This window comes from Curcuma longa, chromosome 16 (genome assembly GCF_044706935.1).
Source record: "Curcuma longa cultivar G26 ecotype Majalengka, Jawa Barat chromosome 16, ITB_CL_G26_1.1, whole genome shotgun sequence".
In the NCBI taxonomy this organism is placed as follows: Eukaryota; Viridiplantae; Streptophyta; class Magnoliopsida; order Zingiberales; family Zingiberaceae; genus Curcuma; species Curcuma longa.
In genome coordinates this window covers 3,778,939-3,801,764 of record NC_133876.1, presented here as the reverse complement: position 1 = coordinate 3,801,764, position 22,826 = coordinate 3,778,939, and the positions used below count along the sequence as shown (strand labels likewise).

The following is a 22,826-nucleotide window of genomic DNA, read 5'->3' as shown; positions in this document are numbered from 1 at the left end:
GAAGCTTCATTACTCCCTGTACTTGGTTAGGTCAAATGTTAAAGTTCTTGAACAGCTAGCTGCAAATGATGATTTAGGACAAACACAAACTTGAGTTAGATGTGCTTGCTGATATTTATTTAAATAAGTCAACCTTACAATGTAGACTCACCTTTTCTCAGAGTCTCTATAAACGCCAACCAATGCCTCAGCTTTGTCATAGAAACTGTCCTTGAGTGAGATCACGATACTCTGGAAACCACATCCTCCATCACTTTGGCTGCTCCGAGCACCATCGCATGATTTGGACCTAATGAACCCAGCAGCAACCTTGGCAACATTCAGGTTATCTAAAGCTGCATCAACTTCATCCAGTATAAAGAATGGAGATGGCCTGTAACTGAATCAGTAAGAAAAGAGAAGATGAATGAATTTCGCATTGTAGTGATTCAGCATTACCAGGGCTTAAATCTTAGCAGTAGGCATACTGAAGGCATTTAATTTAAAATCAAAGAATGATTAGTTTAGAAAGTCCACATCGAGTTGCATAAAGGGCAGCCCGGTCCACATCGAGTTGCATAAATTTATAAAATCTATTAGAAAAGATATTGAAAGTTCTCGAGCAAGATAAACATGCAGCTAGACTAAGTTATCCATCAGAACAGAAAATAATCACATTACCTCAAAAATAACTATGTTTTAGAACCAATAATTCAAAATTCAAATGGCATTAAAAAGAAATTAAGTAGTTTTCATATAGAACCATACAATTTCCTGTATTGGCTAAAGCTTGAGCAACAAGATAAGTTGGTACTTAGCAACAACCAGGATACTCAGGAGCAAGTGAAATCAAGTCATCATTTCAAGAACACAAAAATTTGCTGCTCAGAAAATCAGAACGTTGCTGATGAGAAATACCTGTGAATTAATTGCAAAGAGCAAGGCAAGGGCTGCAACTGTTTTCTCACCGCCTGATAACTGCTCCATATCTCTGAACCGTTTGGTAGGGGGCATGGCTGTATATTTGATTCCATGTAAGAAAGGCTCATCTTCATTTTAGGTTCAAATAAGCTGTCCCCCAAGAGGATGTGTTTGACTCTTCGTCAATTGCTTGTAAATTTTGTCTATACTTTTAGATATATGATCAAAGGCCTCCATGAAATGTTCATACCTGGAAAATTCAAAAAAGGGGAAATGTACAACAGGTTGGTAAAATATAATTGATTAGAGGGGAAGAAAAACTAAAACATGTAAATAATGAAACTGCAAACAAAGAACTTTCATATTCGCCAATAAATCAAGAAAATTGAGATAATTGACTAACATTAGAATTAGGATGCTCTATTAATTAACAATTATGGTTCTGTACACAAGATGAGTCCATGGAAAGATCTCTGGTATTGCTTTTGGTATCATTTTCAAACTTCCAATAAGTGAAATCCATTTTCTATTGTATGGAATCTAGTATGCATTGTTGTAAATAAACATGGATGCAACTATAAACCGTTAATAAGGTAATATACAGATTGGTAGAAGGGACTAGCTGAGGTGGTAAAGCATAGGATAGTTTTCCCATACAACCATGGCAGCATAGTTGATTCCTCACTTCACACAATCATCCCTAGCTTGCCATCAGCTCAAAAAATTGAGCTGTATTTGGCTTCTTCATTTGATTTTGAGAATCTTTCTTTAGGGCATTCTTCATTACATCCAAAAGCATCTTCCTCATGCAACACGAAGCCCATTACTGTTCCTCCTAGGCGTAGCACTCTGGTCCTCTAACCACTGCTTCTCTTCTCTGTTTGCTCTTCCTTTTCACATGGTCAGGTACAGCTGCTCTCTTCTTGCAGCTCCAGTGGATCGTAGGTTCTTCTAGCATGTATCATTCCAGGTGCTGATTTCTTACAGTGCTTCTGCTTCTTGACATCAAAGAACCAGAAAGCAGCATTGATTTGTAGATCACAACATTGAATTCTCCTAACATCTTTTCCATCCATAAGCAGGTAGCAAGCTCAACAGCCATCTGTAAGATCAATAGGCCCTTACCCATTTCTCTAGTCTGCATCCTCTATCCAAAACTTTCTTTTAATCAGGCCTCCCATGTTCCGTTCTCTTCCCTTCTTCCTATGAACCTCAAGAAGATCTTTCTAAGAGATCACTGAGAAATCAAGATCTGATCCACCCGTGTCTGCTACCACCTTGTCCAAGAGCTTCGAATGCTAAACCAAGCATTACCACACTTTCAAAGAGCACTCTCCATCTAGTGATGCCATGCACACTGCTGACCTCATAGGGACCTCAACAGGAGTGATTAAGTGGGATTACTGCAATCCATGCTTATCATCCACAATTTTAATTGCTGCACTATCCTTACTAACTAGTGATATAGCTCAGCAACTATTTCTTTCCAAGATCAGAGTTCTTCAACTATTCCCCTGCTCTTTTGCCATAAAACTCAACGTGACAGTCTTCTAGGGAGTAAGTCTTCAGTATTAATCCTGCTATTAGTGCCAATTGAAGAGTATCCACACTTCAATTGCAAACTTCATATGCATCATTCCAATCCATCACATCTTTAGGCTGTGCAGATTCTTCTATTGCTAGTTTGATGCATGCTTGTGCATCAAATACTCATATCCTAGATTCAGATTCTGAGTGTATCCATAGTAATAATTCCACTTTCTATGACCTTACATCATCTAACCCTCCAAATGTTACCCTAGTTGACGGACCATTATTATCACAAAAATGCATTGGTCAGATTGTTCGTACTCAATCCTTCTCAGTTTCTTTTGTTTTCTATATGCCTCCTTTGAGTTTACATTTGAGCAAACATACAAAGTGATTTCTTAATAAAAGTTACTGCTATCTTTGCTTATATTCAACACGTCAATGACCCAACAATTGCAACAAAGTATAATCATAAACTCACTTAATAAATACTGTTTAAAAAAAAGCAACACAATATACCAAACAAGAAATATAAATTGAGTTTTTAAAATAATTTAATTCTTCACTTCTTTATTAAAAAAAAATACATGCATTAGATGAATTTTGAAATTGGATGGATATGATAAGAAATAAGAATTTGAGAGAGAAAATTGGAATTGCATCTACAACAACAACCACCAAGCCTTATCCCACTAGGTGGGGTCGGCTAAAATTGGAGTTGCATCTATTAAGAGAAAACTCTAAGAGACGCATTTAAGATAGTATGAATATTTAGTTAAGCAACAAATAAATGTCTCAATTAGACGATGTAATACCATGATAAATATGTATATTAATCGAGGAAAAAGAAGACCAATGAGGACTTTATTAGCAATGATAAAACAAAGTAAATATGAGGATACAGTAGGGAATCGAGCTCAATAGCATAGAAGGATCCATATAGATGATCTCACTTAATGGGATAAAGGCTTGGTTGATGTTGTAGATGAATTTTGAAATTCGAATGTTAAATTTCTCTAATTTTTACTTCATTACCTTTGCTCTTGCTTTGTTTTTCTTTGATTCCCACCTATTCATATCAAATTAAAATATATATTAATTAATGAGCATATAAAGAAATTACTCTGATAAGAAAATATCTTGAATCTAGTGGTGTAAATGAGTTGAGTTAAACTGAACCAAGTTTAGTTGTATTCAATCTATTTTATTAACTTATCGAGCTTGTTCAAACTTATTTATTAAAAATCTTACCAAGCTCAAGCCTTTTATCGAGCTCAACTAACAATTGTTGTTGCCTTTATAAAATAGGTTAAACATTTATCTAACATATACAACTTATATTTTTTTTAAGATTATAAAAATTTACAAATTACTATATTGTTATATATTTGATTAAAAAAAGAAATAATTTACAATCAAATTTTACAAAAAATAATAAATAAGTTTATTTATAAATTGTTCATGAACTTCAACAAACTAAGTTTATTAGTGTTCAAGCTATATATATATATATATATATTTATTTATTTATTTATTGAACAAACATAAATGAACTTTATCAAATCAAATAACAAGCTTGTTCACCAACGTCCAATTCATTTACAACCTACTTGAATCAATTTCTTTTGGACACATTGATTTTCTAATAACAATATTAGTAGCTAATTATTATTAATAATAAAAGTTATTATACATCACCAATTATTAAATACAATAACTAATTCATAAAAGATTTAATAAAAATATTACACAAAAATTATTAGTGAATGTAAACGTTATTATCAAATTAAAATGATTATTCATTAATTATTGAGAAGGGATGCTATGAATTATTATTAAGATTGATAAATTATTAAATTCAGTAAGTCATAGAGATCTAATAATATGAACATTATTAATATTTATTAATTAAACAAAATATTTAATAACTAATGCAAGAATGGTAGAGAGAACTGAGAAACCTAGCACATGATACTAAACGAGTACACTTAGCTACTAATTAATAGTCATTCACATAGAAGCTCAAAGACCTAGATGGCAACAAAAATAAATAGGAAACTATTGCAAATTATTTTTAAATATATTTATAGATTTGTGAACTAGGTGATTGGTAAAGGGCACAAAGCTTATCAATTCACATACACATTCACCAACTCCAGTGGTTTGGCGAATACATCATCACTTGGGGCATCTCCCAACATATAAATTCTACAAAAAGTTACTCCTCATTTATGGAGTATTCAGAGTCTTAGTGTGAATCCCAGCAATTAGTTAAATATTTTTTTTATCCTTCTTCAATAATTAAAAGACAGCAAATGTACTTCTGCTCCGAATAACCGTTTGTGTTCCCAGTAATATCCCTTAAAGCTTGTTTTTAGATATTTTGTTGGCTATATTGATTATTTTTCTTGAATGGCATAACACTTCTTGATGGAAAAAAGGTTTGAAACTCTCTATTTTCTCACCTTTTGAGATGCCATAAAAATATAGGTTGGAACCCCAATTCATGTGTTACAAGTGGCAACACCAAACATACTTCTCTAGTACCTTCCTCTCTAACCAAAGTAGTCTCCATCAACCCTCTTGCTCTAATATACCTCAACAAAATGGCATGAATGGATCAAATAATAAGCATTTGATTGAGACTAGAAGAACATTACTACTTTATATGCAAGTCCGTCTGCAACTTTGGGATGGATCAATTCTCATGTCATGTTAGCCTATAAACTATATATCATCTTTTGTTCTTCATGATCAAAGACTTGTTTCTATTCTCTAACTATTTGTTCATTATTATCCTGGACAAAGTTGTCCTGATAGTTTATTAAATGCATCCTCTGTAGCTATTCTTATCTAGATAAAGTTAGTCATTGTTTTTCATCTGATTTTCATAAGGCTTTCACCTAAGATGATTTTTTTGAGACCTTTTTGTCCACTCCACTTACCACGCTTGAGTCTCTAGGTGAGGTACTTGTAATTCATATTCTTCATTATCTATACCGTCATTTTCTACAACATAGTGACTTATAACAACTCAACCACTATAAACCAATTGTAGAAGACCATGTTATTCCTATTTCATTATCCATACCATCATTTTCTACTACAGAGTGACTTATAACAACTCAGTCACTATAAACCCAATAGTAGAAGACCACAATCTAAATTAGTTAGTTGCTCCACCAAACTCATCATCCTACTAGAATCCTCGATTGAGGATCCTACCTTCAATCTTGGATCTTTTTATTGCTGTACAGAAAGGAACTCATCAGAGCACCATTTCACATCTCCTTCTCACTATATTTCATGTGCTTCCTTATCTTAGACTATTTTAGAGTTCCCATCTGATTTGAGATGGAGAGATATTATAAATGAAATGATAATGTCACATTCCAATAGTACATGTGAACTTATCACCCTTCTCCCTTGACGGTTGATTGAAATGGGTACTTACTATTTAAACATCTATGATGGCTCAAATAACAAAGCTAAATCTCAATTAGCAATCAAGGAACACAAGGATAGATGGTGTTGATTATATAGACACATTCTCCCCTAGACTAAGCGTGCTTCAGTCCATCTCTCATATTAATGACTATATCCTAATAGTCATCACATCAATTAGATACCAAAGAATGTTTTCTTCCAAGGAAATCTAGATAAGATATACATGGAGCAAGCTCCTAAGTGTGTTTCTCGAGAAGAGTATGGCCATGTGCGCAAATCAAAAAAGTCTTTGTACATGTTAAACCAATCTCTAAGAAAATGATTTGGTGAATTAAATTATACTTTTCTCCAATTTGGTATAACGAGCATATCAGATCACATTTCACCTTCCTCTTCATTTGGAAATTGTAACATTCTTATTAGTTACATAGGTGATACTAGCAAGTGGTGAATTACAAGGTTAAAAGCATATCTTCATCAATACTTTCAAACAAAGAATTTAAACAATCTAAACTAAATCCTATGCAAAGATTACCTATCAGAAACATATATATATATATATATATATATATATATATATATATATATATATATATATATGATAAAATGTGATATACTTGAGGAAGTTGGAATGAAAGGAGCTAAGATTGTTGACACTTCTATCGAGCCAAATATCAGATTGATGCCAAGGAGAAGGGAATTATATGATTTAGATAAGTACTGAAGATTCATTGGTAAATTGAACAGTTTTACTATCACCGGACTTAACACCTCCTTATGTATAATCAATCAATTTCTCAAATCCCCATTCCGTCATCATTGGAAGACAGTTGTAAGTATTTTTAATACCTTAACAATTCAGCCCAAAAAAGATTTCTATATTATGACTGAAGCCATCTTCAAATTATAGGGAATTGAGATGAAAATTGGGCTAGTTCTTCCAATGATAGGAGATTCACGTTAAGCTATTGTGTGTGTGTGTTTTTTTGAGGCAATGCAATATCTTTGGAGAAGCAACGTGTAGTAGTCAGGTCAAGTGCAAAGGCAAAATACAAGTTATGACTCACTATATGAGTCTATCTGGTTAAAACAATTACAAAGTAGGGTAGTGCTCCTATTGACCAATAAAGTTATATTGTGAAAATCAAGTCATGCATATTATCTCCAACCTAGAGAAAGCACAAAGAGATAGTTCTGTAAGTGCAATTTGTGAGGATCATTACGTCTTTTTTTAGCTCCAATTACCATACCTAGTTGCAGTGTTCTCTTATATATTTTTTATCCAACTTGCGAGAAAGTGTTGGGAATTTATTTTACATTATTATGCATGTATATGGGTATGATTTTATAATTGTAATAAGGAAATATAAAAATAACTAGAAAGTACAACCTAAGGGGCTAAAACCCTAATATAATTTCCCCACATTAACATCTATTATCATCAGAATTAAAGCTCCGCTAGACAATACTTGCATTGGATTGTAAATGAAAAAAATAATTAAATTGTAAGTAGAAGTTCGATCACAAATGCCTTAGCAACTAACTGATTTTTGTAAATTAGCCCCAAATAGTGCAGACATATCAGGTCACATAACTAGAGTCATTCAACAATATGCTGCATAAGACAATTATAATACTTGTTAAAGAACTCAAATTACAATGACATACATTTTCTTGATACAAAAGTGTACCTTTTTTGTCTAACAGAGTTATATCGTTCAGATATTTCCTTCTCTTCTTTTCTAGCTGCTTCAAATTTCTCAATTACTTCCTTTTCTTTTCCTTGTAGTGCTTCATACTGATCAAGTGCTTTTAAGTTAGGAGCCGTTCGTTCAATTTCAACCATCAAATTGTCCATCCTTTTCTTGAAATCTAACTCAAGTTTTTCTCTCTCAGAAGCTCTCATCTCCTGCAAATATGTTCTTCTCAGCTGAGTATAGTCGAAGACAGGTTGTGTGCTAGAAGATTCAATTTCCATTCCATCATTGGCCATGGGGAGTTTCAACTGCTCAAGCTCACACTTATCAAGCACCTCTTGCTTACTAGATCTAAGCTGTTCAAGTCGTGCCTCCTGTTGCAAAAGAAAGCCTTCTTAGGATGACATCAATAGACAAGTTTAATTTACTGCCATGATGTTAAGGATGAATACAAATCTTTTTTTTCCCATAACATTTTAAGAGCAATATCTCTATAGGAAATTGAAAGACAGTGGAAAAAGAAACATCATCCAACCTTAGAATTTATAACACGTTCCAGCTTCCCAATAGTTCCTTTGAAACTGTCACTCTTTTTTTTTAGTTCGTCAATAGCATCTTCACACGCATCTGACTTGACCTTCCACTCTACAAGAAAAGAGAATCAATAATTTGTTGTCATCCTAAATTGAGAAGCAAACTAGGAATTATCAAAATCTTAAGCATATGCCAAAATTGCATTTAGAAATATACTTTAGAGACACTGGTTAGTATAAAGCATGGTTTAAAATGTCACATCGAGTCAGTCAACATAGACGGAATTTACATTCCACCCAGCACCGGTGTAACATTCACAATATTACCATACTACGGCAGGTGAACATTATGGTGATGGGCAAATGCGTTGCATGAGTTTCTGCAGCATCGACAAGGTCGCACGAGTGTCTACTGTCATCAGTGAGGATTGAACAAAGGTTCTGCACTTTCATTACATCACCAAGGTTGCATGCATGTTTTTTTACTTTTATGGTGTCAGGAGGATCATGCAAGCATTGGTGAGGTCACGTATGGTCAAGCAAGGGTTTGGCAAAATCACACGAACTTCTCTTTTTGTTCAGAATCTTCCTATTGTTGTTTGTCTTCTCTGGGTTTTGTCACAACATCCCAAAATATTGTTTGCTTTCTCTAAACTTCATCATGGCATCCTGAAATGGAGAAGGTAATCTCCTTCCTTCTCCTTTTCTTCCCCTCTTCGCCTCCTCAATGCCTTTGGTACTATGTCTCGCACGCTCGGTATGGCATGAAACTGTCTTTTTCTGGCCAAGGATCAAAACCCCATTCAAGATTTCAAACCATGGTACAATGAACATTTTGTTTGGACGTTTGTAAATTGATGTTGGATTCAAATGTATATGTAACTGCAAAATGCATGAATCTTGATCTGAAAAATTCAACTTCTGAAGCTGATGCAGACACATTTTCCTTCAGATGATAATCACTCAGTGCCCATAAAAAAATTAATCAGAAACAAAAAGATCTAACAAATGAAAATGTATTCAATTTCACAGCTAAAGGGCATGCCTGAATTTGCATTATAATTATTTCCAGTTAGTGTTAATGGCTTTCACCCTAGCATAGAGGACAACGGCTCTGCTTGATGGGCATGCTGCATAGGGGACAGTATATCCTGTTCATAGAGCTCACGGGCAAATATTTTTGTCACACTATTTGTTTGAAAAAAAATAACATATATAAGTTGATACAATTATCTTGTAGCATGACATGTTTCAAGGCGATGCAAAATCACTAGGATTTGTTGTTATGACAGTGAGTTTTTTCAGACTGGCTTTCTGTTATTTCAAAGATACCACGTGGAATATTCTGCATAATAAACTGAATCTACCCTTCAAGTTGTAGGAGTCGGTCTCCAAATTAGATAAAATAACAAGCTTCAGAACCAGAGAGACAAATTAAGAAGCCCTTCCAATCCATCAGACGAGATTCTGTAGGAAATAATCAAATATTTTATCTTTTGTTATATAGAGCCAATGTGTAAATAGGATATAACCAATTAGAGTGATTTGATACAATAATTTATTTTAGGTAGAATAGTTTTCTTTATTTACTTAGTTATTTATTATTCCTTCTTTATTTATTAATTCTCATTGAAATTATAAAAGGAGGTCTTGGTTCATTAATAAAGACGAGAGATTTTTTTCTTCTTACCTTAGTTTATATAGTATGAGAGTGAGGTTCCTCTCTATAAACAAATACATGTGATTTTTCTCCTCCAAAAACAACAACGATGTCCACCGCCTTCCACTCAATCCACAACTGAAAAGATTTCTATCGTCATCCCTTCTCTTTCCGAAAGTAACGTCTCATCCTTGCAAATTACAACCCATAAGCTAAATGGTCATAATTATTTACAATGGGCTAGTTATTTGTTACAAAGGGAAGTTGGGTTATCTTACGGATGATTCTTCTCGGCCCACATCAAATGATGCATCGTACCAGTTCTGACTGACCGAGAATTCAATAGTGATTGCCTAATTGAACAACTCCATGAAACCCAACATTAGCCGTCGTTATCTCTGATTCAAGATTGGCAAGGAGATGTGGGACACAACTCGGAAGATGTATTCCGATCCAGGCAATACTTCCTAGATTCTTGAACTACAATCGAAGCTGAAAGAATTGAAACAAAAGTTCAAATTTTATGACAATATTTCTCTGATCTTCAAGATCTTTAACAAAAACTTAATCTATTTCTTAAAGAAGATTTAACGTGCGTTGATTATAGCATCAAAATTCACCACAATATTGAAAAGGAACGTGCATTTGATTTTTTGGCTAGTCTTAATTGTAATTTGGATGAAGTATGTGGTCGTATTATTTCACGTGACTCATTTCTATCTCCGGAAGAAGCTTTCTCAAAAGTATGATGTGAAGAAGCTCGTCATAAGGTCATGCGTGATGAGATTATTGCACCACAATCTATTACAAGATTGGAAAATAATATGTCCTGCACCAAGTCAGTGTCAAAATAAATGTCTTTGAGGTTGTAAAATAATATGGAATCTTACTTTATTACAAGAGATAAACCTCTATTTATACATGAATATAGGGACATATTTTAGGAGAATTATTCTATAAAAAAAATAGAATATTTATCTTTAACAGAATATTTATCCCTAAAAATTCTAACACTCCCCCTCAAGCTGGAGAATATAAATCATATGTACCCAGCTTGTTACATATGTAGTCAATTCGAGGACCTCTCAGTGACTTGGTGAATATATCTGCTAGTTGATCCTGTGAGTTAATAAAGCTAGTAGATATTTCACCAGATATGACTTTCTCTCTGATAAAGTGACAAATCGACTTCAATATGTTTTGTCCTCTTATGAAAAACTAGATTCGAGGCGATATGCATAGCGGATTGGTTGTCACATATAAGTGACATTTGTGTAACCTCTCCAAATCTTAGCTCTTGAAGCAACTGTTAAGTGGAAGCTGAAGGAGCAACAGAACTTTGGACGATCTGTGCAGCACGGGGAGGTCGACTATGTAGGCTCAAACATTTATCAATCATGTGTCTTAGTCGGTGGCAATAATCACACCAGGGCGTTCTTTGCCACCCTTACGAGGTGACATGATCAACCTTCTTTCCATCAGTATCTGCTTTCGAAAAGGTGTTGTTGCTGCTGTATTGCTGGAAAAACACAAGGTAGGTGCTGCTGATGTCCACCTACTTCTGGAAAAACGGGAAGAGTAGAAGAAAAGGAGAGTTGGAACTTGCTAGCTTACTGTCGTTACTGGAAGAGGGCAGCAGAGAAGAGAAGCACGCAAGAGGCAGGACGAGGAAGACGTGTTGCTCGTCGCATCGAGGAAGACACGCGACGAGGAAGTCGTTGTGATTACTATGTCACGACGAAGACAACGCGCGACGAGGAAGGCATGCTACTCGTCGCGTCGAGGAAGACACGGGATGAGGAAACCGCTGTGATTGCTGCGTCGCGACGAGGAAAACGCGTGATGAGGAAGGCGTGTTGCTCGTCGCTTCGACGAAGACGCGCGACAAGGAAGCCGCTGCGATTGCTGCGTCGCGACGAGGAAAACGCGCGACGAGGAAGGCGTGCTGCTCATCGCGTTGAGGAAGACGCACGACGAGGAAGCGGCTGCGATTGCTGCGTCGCGACGAGGAAAACTTGCAACAAGGAGGGCGTGCTGCTCGTCACATCGAGAAAGACGCGCGACGAGGAAGCCTTTGCAATTGTTGCATCGCGACGAGGAAAACGCGCGATGAGGAAGGCGTGCTGCTCGGCGCGTCGAGGAAGACGCACGACGATGAAGTAGTTGCGATTGCTGCATCACGATGAGGAAAACGTGTGACGAGGAAAACGTGCGACGAGGAAGGCGGCGGATAGAGGTGCCGCCTAAATGATCACCTCTGTTGATTCAGAATTGACAGTCGGAAGCAGTGGGTTGAGAGGAGAAGAAGTCGCCGGCGGAAGAGGGATCGCGAGAGAAGAAGTCGCGATCCGATCGAGAAGCGGAAGAGGGATCGCGAGAGAAGAAGTCGCGATCCGGTCGGTAAAAAAGACGAACAGAAACGCACGCGAGGAAAATGCATGGCGAACAGAGAGAGAAGGAAGAGGATTGGTTCGAGCGGATAACCCTAAACCCAACCTCGCTCTGATACCATGTAAAATAATATAGAATCTTACTTTATTACAAGAAATAAGTCTCTATTTATACACGAATATAGAGACTTATTCTAGGAGAATTATTCTATAAAAAAGAAAAATAGAATATTTATCTCTAACAGAATATTTATCCCTAATGCTATGTTTACTTGGAACTGTGGATGGAGAAAGGAAAAGAATTCCCAATGGAAAGGGATCCCTAGGGAAAGGGAACGAGAATACGAAGGATTTAAGGTAAACGAGGAGGAGAAAACAGAAATAAAGGTGGTTAAATTTTCTTTTTAAAACCCAAATTAGTAAAAAAAAAAAAGGAATGGCAACAAAAACAAAATTGAAAATGTCAGATAAATCGTACAAGAGACACTGCGCTCTCTATTGCTCTTCTTCGTCTTCTTCCTTCCGCCTGCCCTATTTCTTGTCGCTCCACGAGGAGCCATCGACCTTGCTTCTTCTTCTCTGCTTCCTCGCAAAGCACCGCCATCTTCTCCACCAACGCCGCGATCTCCTTATCGCCCTTCTTCGCCATCATCGTCGCGACTTCCCTCGCCCTCCGCTCCAACCACCACCTCCTTGATCCTCCCGTGCCACCTCCTCGCCGTCGAACATGCCCAGCGCCCCTTTCGCTTTTCGCACCTCTCGCCCCGCCCCGATCTCCTCCACCAGCTTCGCGTTCACCGGTTGATCTAGCTGCCTCGGCAGCGCCACCACCGGCACCTCGAACTTCATCGCCTCCAGCACCTCGAACTTCATCGCTCTCCTTGGTTGGCCTCTCTCTCTCCGGAAGGCAACTCGGGCGCGACCTCCTCCGACTTGCCGCGTTGCAAAGGCTCAACAGTTTTTCAGCCGCGTCCGTCCGCTGTGTTTCCGCCCGATTTGGCGGGGATAGATTTTGACGGAAAAATCATCCGCGGACTGATGCAATTTCTTTTCTTTCCTAAAAATTTTCAGAGGTAAACGATGGATGGATAAGTACGGAGGAAAACTTTCTACAGTTTTCTTTTCCGCACCTCCAAGTAAACATAGCGTAAATATTCTAACAGAGGTGAACACTGCAACCGACCAGACCACACCAAGGATAAATGTTAGGAAATATATAAGAACCCAACAAATTGACAACACGAAAAAGGAATAAAGGTCGTGGATATTATATTCAATCAAGCCAAGACAGACTTGTTATCTTTGGTGTTTTTGCTCCCTTCACCAAAGAACAAATTAAACAATATTGTAAACTTCCCAACCAAATGGCCTCAATGCTTCTTCCAGCATTAATGTTGGCTCCTGCTCCATGACTCAATCTGGTAAACTCAATTCATCCTTTTTAAATCATTCAACAACCCCTATCATTGATTCCAGAATCTTGTGACTCAAGTCTTTTTTGCTCCTATTATCCTATTCTCGTCAAACCACTATTAGGATTGTTGATTGATCATTAACTGTAGTTGTTGGAATAGGCAATATTCTATTATCTCAACACATTATTATGAAATCTATTTTTCATGTACCTACTCTAAAATGCAATCTGATTTTTGTCAGCAAAGTCACTTTTGATAATCAATGTTTTCCTAAATTCTTACCTTTGTCGTGTCAATTTCAAGATCTATGATTGGGTAAGACGATTGGCGGTACTAGAATATATAAAGGTCTTTATTACTTTGAGGATAAAAATAGTCAGTCTTTAGTATCTCATGTGACTTTTAATTCTGTTTCTAGTGATAAAGAAATAATGTTTTGACGCTATCGTCTTGCCCATCATAGTTTTGGTTATTTGAAGTGTTTGTTTCCATCATTATTTACTAATAAAGATCCTTTGTCTTTCCATTGTGAAGTGTGTCAACTAGCTAAGCATATTCACATCTATTTCTCTCCCAAATAATATAAATTATCTACTCCATTTTCATTAATTCATAGTGATATGTGGGGGCCCCTTATAAATTCGCACTTCTCATAGGAAAAGATGTTTTATTTCATTTATTGATAATCATACAAAGGGTACTTGGGTTTATCTTCTTAATGACGAATTTGAAATCAGTAACATCTTCAAAGTCTTCCATAAAATGATTCGGACCCAATTCTTAGAATCGATAATGGAAAAGAATATTTCAATGTCATTTTAGGTGACTATTTATTGAAAAATAGAATTATTCATCAAAGCTCATTCATCGATACTCCACAACAAAATAGAGTTTCTAAACGTATAAATCATCATTTGTTGAAAGTAACTCGTGCCCTTATATTCACCATGCATTTTCAAAATATTTATGAAGGATGCAATCCTCACAGCTACATGTCTTATCAATTGTCTCTCTAATCGCTCCATAAACTGTCACACCTTTGTCTTTTCTCACTCAAATATATCCACAAATTTTGAGCTTCAATAATCTATCTTTAAAGACATTTGGATATATGACTTTTGTGCATGTAAACTTGACCCTTGAGTTCTTAAAACTGTCTTTGTCGAGTTTCTCCTACTCAAAAGGATTATCGTTGTTATTGTCCACACACAAGGAAAATATGTGTTACTTTTGATATCACCTTTTGTATCCCTTATTTCTATCAAACCTCAAAAAAAATTAGAGGAAATAAAGAACGAAAACGTGATACACCCTAACCGTGGCATATTCCATGGCCATGGGGGCGACTATGATGATAATCGTGCTCTCCAAAATGTTCCACGGCCTGACTGTGGCACGTTCCATGGTTGTGGTGATGGTCGTGGTAACAATCGGGCTCTCCAAATGCACCATGACCTAATCATCGCACATTCCACGGTCGTGGGGTGTCCTCAAAGGATGGTGAAGATGCTCTCCCTGTGCTTAATGTTAATTTGGATACCACACTTGTCTCCATATCTAATCCTATCTAAGTCGATCCTCACACTAGTGAAACAGTTGGAGTATCAAGTCAAAACATGATACCCTAGTTTATTCGAGAAAAAATTCTCAAGCTAATAAAAAAATTGTGAATTCTAGCGGCAACCAAGAAGATAAATCGATGGTAGAATCCTATAATGAGTTAGGAACATTTCTCGATCTTGATATAACAATTGCATTCAAAAATGGTGTTTGATCCTGTACTAAACATCCCATTTCAAACTTTATCTTATATTCTAATTTATCCTCTACATTTGATGTTTTCACTTCAAAATTGTCTAGCGAATTAATTTTCAAGTCTATTATGGCGGCACTAGCTATTCTTGAGTGGAAGACTGTTATTCTTGAGGAAATATATACTCTCAAACAAAATAATACCAAGAATTTGGTGAAATTGCCACAAGGGAAAAGTATCGTTGATTGCAAATGGATTTTCACGATTAAGTGCAAGGTTGATGGTTTGATGGCCAAAGACTTTACTTAAACCTATGGGATTAATTACACCAAAACTTTTGCTCTTGTTATCAAACTTAATACTATTAGAATTCTTCTATCGTTGGAAGCTAATCAAGATTGGTCATTACATATATAAAAAAATATCATTCTCAATGGAGAGCTTGAAGAGAAGGTTTATTGATAAAATTTGGGTGGTAAGACTATATGTAAGCCCAATATTCATCTCGTGCCTAGTTCGATAGACTCCAAAGTGATCAAAAATTTTAGATATATTCAAGGACAAGCAGATCATACACTATTTGTGAGAAAATGATGGCACAAAAATTTGAAGTCAAAGATCTTGAAACACTGAGATATTTTCTATGAATGGAGATTGCTCGAAATAAAAAGGGTATTTCAGTCTCTTAAAAGAAATACACTTTAGATCTAGCATGTTGGGATGCAAGCCAAGTAATATGTCAATTGAACTGGAGAATAAGGAAAAAATATTTAAAGGAGAACCGGTTGACAAAGGTAGTTATCCACGTCTTGTTGGAAAACTCATTTAACTATCACATACACACCCAAACATTGTCTTTGCAGTTAGCCTAGTAAGTCAATATATGTACTCATCATATCAAGGTTGTCTGAATGCAATATACAAAATCCTAAGATACCTGAAACCAACTCCTAGGAAGGGCTTATTCTTTGCAAAGACTGAGGATAAAGAGTGTGTGCATGAAGATACCTAGAACTAACTCCTGGGAAGGGCTTATTCTTTGCAAAGACTCAGGATAGAAGAGTGTGTGCATGAAGTCAAAGATTTTGAAATACTGAGATATTTTCTAGGAATGAAGATTGCTCAAAACAAAAAGGATATTTCAGTCTCTTAAAGGAAATACACTTTAGATCTAGCATGTTAGGATGCAAGCCAAGTAACATGCCAATTGAATTGGAGAATAAGGAAAAAATATTTAAAGAACCGATTAACAAAGGTAGTTATCAACATCTTGTTGGAAAACTCATTTAACTCTCACATACACGCTCAAATATTGCCTTTACAGTTAGCCTAGTAAATCAATATATGTACTCACCATATCAAGGTCCTCTGAATGCAGTATACAAAATCTTGAGATACTTGAAACCAACTTCTGGGAAGAGCTTATTCTTTGCAAAAACAGAGGATAGAAGAGTATGTGCATACACTGATACAGATTTGGCAAGATCAATTAATGATAGAAAGTCAACTTCTAAGTATTGCGAGGATTGAAATCTCGAGTTGTTTCGCTCGATATTGATGAAATTTTTTGTTCCAACACCAACAACAGTGTTCTGGATGGGATATTGTCCGGAAGCATCATGGGAGTCCAGCTATGCCTCCGGAGGCATCACGCAGACCGAGCGTGCCTCGACCGCGGGGCCCGCGCATGCCCCGGTCACTATCGCATGAAATCTAGATTTTTTTTTAAAACTTAAATTTTAATAATAAGTAGGTTAATAATTTTAATAAACTCCTAGCTATAGTTGGGATAACTTAAATAGACTTAATTAAAGCCTCATAAAATTCTCCTATTGTTTTTTTAAAAATATTTTTATATTTTTTTGAATATTTAGATTAAATTTTTTATTTTTAATTAATATATTTTATATTTTAAAAATATCAAAACTATACCGGCATGGCACGATACAGTACCGACACCGTATTATTTCAGTCCAGGATCAAAACCTCGACATGGCTCAATATTTTAAACCTTGGATATTACACAATAGTATGGGTGAATTTAATGACATGGTGTAGCAAAAAGCAATATGTGATTGCAAGAAATAGTACTGAAACGAAATACAAAGTTATGGCTCATGGAATTTGTGAATTCATCTAGATCAAAAGAGTGATGAAAGATCTAAAATTCGGTTTGAAGATTTTATGCTACTCCATTTTGATAATAAATCAGCCAACAGTATAACTCACAACCCTGTTCATCACAACCGAACTAAACGTGTAAAGGTTGATCGTCATTTTATTAGAGAAAAGATGGATGAAAGCATTATCAGTATTGAGTATATTCCTACATCTTGCCAACTAATGATCTTCTTACAAAAGGATTATCTGAATAAGCTCATAAAGTTCTTAATGGTAAGTTTGGTCTAAGCAATATTTACAACCAAGCTTGAGGAGTGTAGGAAATTATCAAATATTTTATCTTTCCTTGTATAGAACCAATCATGCGTGTAAATACAATATAATTTAGAGTGATTTGCTAGAATAATTTATTTTAGGTAGAATAGTTTTCTTTTTTTATTTATTTATTAATTTTCATTATAATTATAAAAGGAGGTCATGGTTCATTAATAAAGACAAGTGAGAGATTTTTTTTCTTCTTACCTTTAGTTTATAGATTTTGTAAAATAATATGAAATCTTACTTTATTACAAGAGATAAAACCCTATTTATACACAAATATAGGGACATATTCTAGGAGAATTATTCTATAAAAAAGAAAAAATAGAATATTTATCCCTAATAGAATATTTATCCATAAATATTCTAACACTCCCACTCCCCCTCAAGCTGGAGAATATAAATCATATGTACCCAGCTTGTTACATATGTAGTCAATTCGAGGACCTCTCAGTGACTTGGTGAATATATCTGCTAGTTGATCTTGTGAGTTAATAAAACTAGTAGATATTTCATCAGATATGACTTTCTCTCTGACAAAGTGACAATCGACTTTAATATGCTTTGTCCTCTTATGAAAAACTGGATTCGAGACGATATGCATAGCAGATTGGTTGTCACATATAAGTGACATTTGTGTAACCTCTCCAAATCTTAGCTCTTGAAGCAACTGTTAAGTGGAAGCTGAAGGAGCAACAGAACTTTGGACGATCTGTGCAGCACGGGGAGGTCGACCATGTAGGCTCCAACATTTATCAATCGTGTGTCCTAGTCAGTGGTAATAATCACACCAGGACGTTCTTTGCCACCCTTACGAGGTGACATGATCAACATTCTTTCCATCAGTACCTGCTTTCGAAAAGATGTTGCTGCTGTTGTGTTGCTGGAAAAATACAAGGTAGGTGCTACTGATGTCTGCCTACTTCTAGAAGAACGGGAAGAGGAGAAGAAAAGGAGAGCTGGAACTTGCTAGCTTGCTGCCGTTACTAGAAGAGAGCAGCAAAGAAGAGAAGCACACGAGAGGCAGGACGAGAAAGACGTGTTGCTCGTCGTGTCAAGGAAGATGTGTGACGAGGAAGCCGCTGCGATTGTTGCGTCGCGACAAGGAAAACGCGCGACGAGGAAGGCGTGCTGCTCGTCGCGTCGAGGAAGACGCGAGACAAGGAAGCCGCTGCGATTGATGCGTCGCGACGAGGAAAACGTGCGACGAGGAAGGCGTGCTACTCATCGCATCGAGGAAGACACTCGACGAGGAAGCAGCTATGATTGTTGCGTCGCGACGAGGAAAACGAGCGACGAGGAAGGCGGCGGAGGAGATCGCCACGCGAGAAGCGGGATGAGGAAGACTTGCTGCTCATTGCGTCGAGGAAGACGCGCGACGAGGAAGCCGCTGCGATTGCTGCGTCACGAACGAGAAAAACGTGCGACGAGGAAGGTGTGCTGCTCGTTGCGTCGAGGAAGACACGCGACGAGGAAGCCGCTGCGATTGCTGCGTCGCGACGAGGAAAACGTACGACGAGGAAGGCGACAGAGGAGAAAAAACTTATGGTTCTGATACCATATAAAATAATATGGAGTCTTACTTGATTACAAGAGATAAGTCTATTTATACACAAATATAGGAACCTATTCTAGGAGAATTATTCTATAAAAAAAATAGAATATTTATCTCTAACAGAATATTTATCCATAAATATTCTAACAGATTCATTCAGCTATTTAGACCTTCATGCTGAGGTCAGAAAAATCTAACTTAATGTGTGCATTTAGTTTCACTAAATGTAGCAAACCAAAAGGGGGTGATTTGCTGGTTCCTAAATATTATAATCCTGACAACAAAATTAGAGCAAACGAGCAACAAAAGTAATTACCACTAGAGTAGTTGATATAGATGCTAAAATACTTGGACATTCATTTGCATATAAATAAAACTTGTAAGGTTACCATCAGCTTTTTGTTCTATTATTTTCATCTGGTCTGTAATTTCTGCTGCTGCTTTCTCCGCATTAGATTCTTTCTGTTTTACGTCTTTCAACTCTTCCTTTAAAGAATCAATTGAGGATTCCAACTTTGCAATTGGGGCCTTCATATCCCGCTTTTGTTCATACTCTAGCCTACAAGAGAAGCAAAGCAATTTGAGTCACTTGACATAACTTCAGCCTAAGACTTACTATCCAAATGCACCATGTTCAGTGACCATTGGTGGCAAAGCAATATAACACAGAACAGATCAATGTTAACTGAAAACATGATTTTGACGGCCAATCAGTCAAAAAAATTGTCAAAAAAAAAAAAACTGCCCTTTTATTTAGCCTACAAGAGAAGAAAAGCAATTTAAGTCAATTAGGGCAATTACTCCATATCAAACTGCACTGCATTTAGTGATGATCAATGAAAATTTGGTAATAAAACAGCACACAACTAATGAATTTCAAAACTAAAAAAAGAGATGATTTTGATGGTCAATTAGAGAAAAAACCTTAATCAAGTGACTCTAACACACTTTTGTTCTAGCCCACAAGAGTAGCAGATCAATTCAAGTTGCTGGCTAAGCTTGGCCTATGAAACAGTAACTAAATGTACAGCCTTAAATGATCATTGATGAGCAACAGGTCAAAGATGTTTCAATTGAATAACATGATTTTTGATGGCCAATGGACCCAAAAAAACAACATGAATAAAATCCAGTTAGTAGAAAAGATAGAATCGAAAGCTTACCGATACATTAACTTTGAAAATTTGGATCACTATATTGACAAAAAAGGTGTAAAGTTGAATGCTTACTGGTACTTCAACTTTGACATTTGATTGCTTAAACTAAGCTTTCTCTCATACATTTCTTGAGAAGCTTTAAGCTGTTCCTCTTCATACTCACGAATGTTCTTCACTCCAACAGATTCACTGAAATCCTTGTAAATTCGATCAACAATTGTATTGATCCTTTTCTCAAGCTTTTGGATCTCTTCAGATCTTCTAGCAATAGCACTTTTCAACTGCATAAACAAGATAGATCAGCAGCAAACACATAAGCGACTGGTTAATATGGGCAACGGGACAATAGAATTAGAAATCACCTTCTGAAGCTTAGGTTTTAGGCGATCAATCTCCTCTCTGATATTCTGCTTTTCATCAGTTAGTTTTGAAAGCTTTTCATGAATATTTGCCTACATGTGATCTTTTAACATGAGAAGATTATAAACATCCAGGAAAGAACAGAATACATAAAAAGCCAAATAAATGAACATTGAACATGAAATGCAGATACTACCTGACACAACAAAAAAAACTTAACAGAAAATTCTTCAGCCAAAATATTTGGAGTCATTCAGCTAAAATGCCAAGGCAAGATTAGAGATCATTCAACAAACAACCAATTTTCCAATGTGACATTTTTTTGGGCAGATACTGAGGTAATAGCAAACTTTAAAAGAGGAATACTTATCAATGAAAGTACATGAGTTACTATGTGTAATTGAGCTTTGAAGTATTGTTTTGTACCTGAATTTTGATTTCCTGGCAGAATGGTACGATTTTGGTACCTTGGCAGGCCAACACTCAACATTCTTCAAGACCACACAATACCAAAACCATATTGTTCCTTACTCAGCAAACTCAAAATAAGGAGATTTAATCTATATTCCCCTTGCACTTAGCTTGTTCACCTCTAAATATAATTTAATTAAAATTTTACAAAACAAAAATTTCAAAATTTTAACAAGCATCGTGACTTATGATTATACTTTGCTAAAACGACAATGAATGTTATACATCATATCAGAGCATTGGTTCTTGTACGATTGTACTAAGATTAATCTCATTATTTTCAAGACTCAATAAATAATGCTACCAAAACATCAAGTACTAGAATTGATTTCTACATGTGTCTAGCAATATATTTTGGTTAGTCAGTAAGAGCTGCACTTGCGCTGACATAATTCCAATTAGAATAGAACAAGTTAGTATAAGATACAAATATCTCTCTGTTTCTTCAACTTTAGCATCACCCTTTACTTCTGCTAGTACTCTGATTGGTGCACTTCTCCTCCCACCTGTTTTTAATGTTTCATCTCTCCTCATGATCACAGAAATCATTATAGGAAGAAAATCGTCCTTTCTTGGTCATAACCGTATTTGTTCCATGCTCTCTCCCTTATTTTTATTGTTTCATATTCTCCACATAAGTTGAAGAGGAGCATTGGTGCAATGGTAAAATTATTATTGTGTGACCTTGTGGTCACGGATTTAAGTCGCGGAAGTAGCCTCTTGCAATACAAGAAAAAAGACTGCATACAATAGATTCAGTATGGTTTGACCCTTCCTTGGGACCTCGCATTGGCGGAAGATTCGTGCACCAGGCTGTCCTTTTTATATTCTCTCCATAAGTAGCCAACATAATTGAGATAAGTCATGGAATAAGGGAATCTTCTTGCATCAATCATTTTCGAACAATAGCAACCAAGACAAGTGATGCAAATTAGGAAGCAAGCTGTGAGTTTTATGTTTGATTCTGTGTGATGGATATAGGGACGAAGGCGAAGGAGGCGGCGGCGTCTTCTCGGTCTTCTCACGGCGGACGAAGGCGCAGATCGGGCGGCGGACGAAGGCGAAGGAGGCGGCGACGTCTTCTCAGTCTTCTCGCGGCGGACGAAGGCGAAGGAGGCCGCCGTCTTATGGCACAGATCGGGCGGCGGCTGGTCTTCTCGCGGCGACGACCAGAAGGAGGTGGCGGCGTCCTCGGCTCTCGGTGTTCTCGGGCGAAGGATCGCAGAGGCGGGCACGAACGGCGGCGTCTTCGGCCTCGGTGTTCTAGGGCGCAGATCTGGGAATCGGGCGGGGGAAGGGAAATTTGGGAACGGGATTCTGAAATTTGGGCACCGCGAGAAAGATTTACGCTCGTCGCCACGGAGGAAGCGGACAACTCGATTTTTCTCGTCCATGTCAGCAGGAGCAGAAATGGAGCGCACGAAGTGGAGCGCAGCACAACACGATTGTATATATATATAATATTACATTTAGGCCTTTGTAATACATGCTATTTACAAATATCTCCCTGATAGAAACC

At 36.7% G+C, this 22,826-nt stretch overlaps 1 protein-coding gene across 1 annotated transcript; it reads right to left on the bottom strand.

The window, feature by feature from the left end:
* Positions 1 to 22,701, bottom strand: LOC141847599 (structural maintenance of chromosomes protein 1-like). The gene is given in 9 exon segments (XM_074735654.1): positions 1 to 55; positions 152 to 382; positions 905 to 1,150; positions 7,569 to 7,948; positions 8,110 to 8,219; positions 19,709 to 19,878; positions 20,549 to 20,757; positions 20,839 to 20,928; positions 22,333 to 22,701. Coding segments are annotated over 9 exon segments (1,851 nt in total). The 3' UTR covers positions 1 to 9.
* Between the last annotated feature and the right edge of the window lie 125 nt (positions 22,702 to 22,826).